General features: G+C 36.0%; 1 protein-coding gene across 4 annotated transcripts in view; it reads left to right on the plus strand.

The window, feature by feature from the left end:
- The window catches only part of MED12L (mediator complex subunit 12L), a 314,918-nt gene extending 310,799 nt beyond the window's left edge, over positions 1-4,119 (plus strand). For 3 of the 4 annotated variants that reach the window (XM_033088254.1, XM_033088259.1, XM_033088257.1), the window contains one exon: positions 302-4,119. In XM_033088254.1, coding sequence (XP_032944145.1) covers positions 302-354 — 53 coding nt within the window. In that variant the 3' untranslated portion in view covers positions 355-4,119. The remainder of the gene's footprint in view (positions 1-301) is intronic. The other variant, XM_033088262.1, reaches the window with a different exon arrangement.
- Positions 4,120-4,263: the final 144 nt, after the last annotated feature.

Genomic DNA, 4,263 nt, shown 5'->3' on the forward strand with positions numbered 1-4,263 from the left:
CTTTTGTCTGTTAGCATTGAGTTGTTTCTCAGATCAGAGACTTTGGATGGACCGGTTCCCCTCATCCTCAGCCTTGTGCTGGCAGGTGTGGGACTCAGATATGGCCCTAGCTTCTCTGCGGAATGAACTCAGCAGTGGTGTCAACACTCCGCCACTCGGGTTTGTAGGCCAGGACTGTACTTCCTGGCCAGTCTGTTCCCCTACTCCTCAGGCTGTTACTGAGAGCAGTGACAAAAGGGTATCCTCTGTCTATGGCATAATTTTGCATCTGCCATTTATTTGCATTTATTTTTCTCATTAGGTAACCAGCCACAGCAAGGAGTGACTCCCTATGGGCATCCTTCACACTTCTGAAGTCTGGAAGAGGACAAGACATGAACTTTTAAGTTTGCACTGAAAAACGGAAAATCACATTTAATGCATTAGTCATCTTTAGAAACGTCCCTTTGTTCTTTCATTTCTTTGAAGTTTTCCTATATTTTATGCTACATTTCATACAAAGGTGTTTAAACCAAAAGCAAAGGAGGAGGTGTGGTTTGGTTTTGTTGCATTCAACTTGAAAGTAGGTTTGAAAATGTGGATCATGCGGGCCTACTCTGGGGTTTGGTAGGAGACCTTTTGAAATTGATGCTTTTCTTCTTCTTTTTTTTTAATCTCATCGTTATAGAAAGAATGAGTTATGGTGGATTTAAAATATTTATGTATTCATTAATGATGAAGATTATTTATTTATTTATTTATTTTCTTTTCTTTTTTGCAAACTGTGCCGGACCAAACTACTGATTTGAAAGGCATGTCAGATCTTGACAGGAAAGTGACCCGTTTATTCTGGATTCACCTTTGATGGTGAAATGGACATTTATTTGCATTGCTCTAATTTGAAATGTTTGTAATTTCATAAGCACTTTATAAAGTTTGTTTTTATTTAAGTAGAAGTTTTCTTGGCTTTCGTAGTGGTCAAAAGGTGCTGAAACAGATTGTTGCTTAGTACTTAAGCTTCTGAGACCAAGAACTTACGCCCAGGCTTCCACAAGAGCCACACTGAGACCTGTAGAAGCCTGTTAGAAGTAGCTGTACTCAAATTTGTTTTCAGTGGCAAGATCATTGACCAGAGTCTTTGTGAAGATACAACATGTCAATTGTAAAGGCCCAAACAAACAACGGTGGAATTGTTCCAATAATTTATTGCCAGATTTGGCAAAAATGACTCTCCAGTTTTGGTTTTCTTGAACCTTATGCCAACTTGAGTTAAAAGAAAAAAATCTCACAGCTGGCCTGAGATTCCTCAGAGCTCAAACTTGACATGGTTTCCAGAGAATCTGGCCCCCAAGTCCAGAAACCTCTGGTTTTCATAAAAGATGTATTTGCTGTTTATTTTGTATGGTAAGTATTTGCTATTTTGAATTTAATTGTTAATGTTGGTGTCCGTCTTGGTTGTGTATTACGTATACTGTATTTATAAATTGGTGCAAAAAGCACAAGTAAAGTAAATTATACATCAAATTTATTATAAAGAAATAGTAACTATTTTAACTTTGTTCAAGTATGTGGTAATTTGCTCCTATTAGAGTAAAAAACAAATACAGTAAATTATTATCAGTTTGTGTAACTTAAGAGTATTCCATATAATATTTTTTTAGATTTAGATGCATAAAATTTTGAATGTGAAAATTGCAGGGCATTTTAAAACATGTGGGGGATATTTTCCCATGTTCTGTGTTAATTCATTTTCTTTAGCCATATGATTTTACATGTAATGTAGTCACGCATACTGTGAATAGATTTGTCTATAATGAGCAAACCATGTAGAACTACTTTTTTAAAAATGTAGCTAGTACAACTTTACTAGATCATTTCTTTTGCAAATCATAGAAATAATTCCTATCTTCCTAGGTGAGTTACTCATTGCAAAGTTTGACTCATGCAAACAACCTCAAATACATGTCCGCTTACTTTGCTGTGGCAGCATCCATGCGAACTGCTCTGTACACTGTGAAACGATTTCACTCCAGCCTGCTCATTTTGTGTTTACTCTGGGCTGGGAAAGACTTTGCCAAAACATTAAGACCATTCTTTTCACTAAGTTAACATATCTGCTTTCAGAAGATGAATCTTTACGTTTCAGCTAGTTTTGTATATCAGGGGTTTTCTTTTTTTTGTTGTTTCTTTTTTCCTCTCAAGAATCATACTTAGAGTTCATGAAGTTTTTCTTCTTCAAAGTAATATATCCATGACTGCCAATGTCACTGCCATGACAATGACTGCCTTGGCGAAACAACTGAGTTGGGAATGTCGTGCCTAGGGAGTGAGTCGTGTTCCATCCTGGTTGTTTTTATTTCTTTGCAAGAATTCTTGGTACTTAACAGACCAGTTTTCAGTTTGAACCATATATTTTTGTAGCTCACTATTGCAAACAGCAGTAACGCTGTTTCGAGAATGAGTGTTACAATCGCATAGCATTGGTATGCACTTTATATTTTGCAGAAGTGAAATTAATTTATTGATCATTTTGCACACGAAAGCTGTAGGGTATACCTTTGTTGTTGTTGTGTCCCTCTTTTTTAGGAGAGGAAGCTAGTAAGTCATGGAAAGGTCCTATAATTCAAAGATTCTATGGAAAGTTGAGGAAACACCTAAAGCTGGTTTTCCGCTGTGCGTTATAAAGAAGGCAACTGGGAATTTTAATCTAGTCTTATCACATTACCTCCCACTTAATCCTCTATCCTGAGAGGTTCCCTTCCCCCCTTTTAACAAGTGCATTAATTTGCTTTAAATGATCGATCGAAAAGGAAAGCCCTATCCTTTGACAGAACCTGATAATTTGCGTCATGAGATACAGGAAATGGTCTTAGGATAAATGGAAACCTCCATTCCCCTTAAAGATAAGACTGTGAAATATTAGGTTGGTGCAAAAGTAATTGCAGTTTAAAAGGTTAAAAATAATAGCAAAACCCACACTTACTTGTATGCCAACCTAATAGAATGCAGTTAGATACAATAAGCCCTGAGACATACCTGTTTACACTGCAGACTTGTTCCTGGTAGAGTTGCATTTGTTCTTTTATTTACTCCCCTTGGCCCAGGAGTAGAGGGAGAACTGTTAGAATAAGAGTCCTTTCACCTCTTGCTGCCTGAGGACATCAGACATAGTGACAATCACGTCACCTCTCATGGGGCCAGCTTAAAGTTGGTGTGATGAAAGCACAATGAGGAAGTGAGCGCCCTCGTGTCACACATGATCGCCAGGGGCTAACATAGCTCTCGGTTTTGTGTACTGAGGTATCTGAGCAAGACGTGTGGCATTTTCTTCTTCTTTTTCACTTATTAAGGCTCCTATAATTTTTCTTAAGTAATAGGTGAATATTTGAATAGATGCTGGAGAAATTACACTGGGAAATCCCACCCTCTAGAATTAGAAAAGATGAATCATAATGTCCCTCAGATTAATTCAGGTTGAATTAAGCATGTAATATAAATAAATTCAGTAAACTACAAAAAGCAACATTTTGTGAACAAATTTTATGTGCAATGAAACTTCATTATATATATTAGATCTAGATTTTTTTCCCCAAACATTTACCTATTGCAAAACAGGATTAGCCCTTAATGAAATAAAATGCTCATAAAGCAATGGTTCGTCAGAAAAATTTCCTTATAAAAAGCTCCAAACCAGGGGTGTCTGAGCTAGAGTTTGAAGTTCTAAAGAAGTTTCATTGCATTTTTAAAATCTTTTCAATGGGTTAATTTGGACAAAGATGTAATCAGCCCCCATTCACTTTTTATGATGTACAGGAGGTGATAGTTGCTTTTTACACGTGGAAAAGTTAGTCTGCATGTATTTTTAATGCAGTTATTAAAACATGTTTGTATTTCCCATCAATGAAAATTTTCAGAATGCACAAAATGATGGATCATAATCAAAACAGTTCAGTGATTTATTTTCTGTAGATTTTAGTAAAATATTTATAAACCAACTACAAAATATTTTTACATCAAAATGGCAAATTTACATCAAGACTGCAAATTTAATCTTTTGCATTGTCTCTGTTCTCAGTGCCATGCTTGTAACATTGATAAAAGGTGGACACTAGGCAACTGGTAGTGAAAGAAAAAACTCCATTCTTTAATGAAGAATTCAGGTACATTAGCTATTTGTTGTTTTATGGTGGACAGTTTTCTTAATGTTCATCGTTATTTGTTGGCAAAATAAAAGTGCCTTAAGTTAAAACTTTGTTTGGAGATCCATTGAAGAAATCAGTATCA

This window comes from Rhinolophus ferrumequinum, chromosome 2 (genome assembly GCF_004115265.2).
Source record: "Rhinolophus ferrumequinum isolate MPI-CBG mRhiFer1 chromosome 2, mRhiFer1_v1.p, whole genome shotgun sequence".
NCBI classification, from domain to species: Eukaryota; Metazoa; Chordata; class Mammalia; order Chiroptera; family Rhinolophidae; genus Rhinolophus; species Rhinolophus ferrumequinum.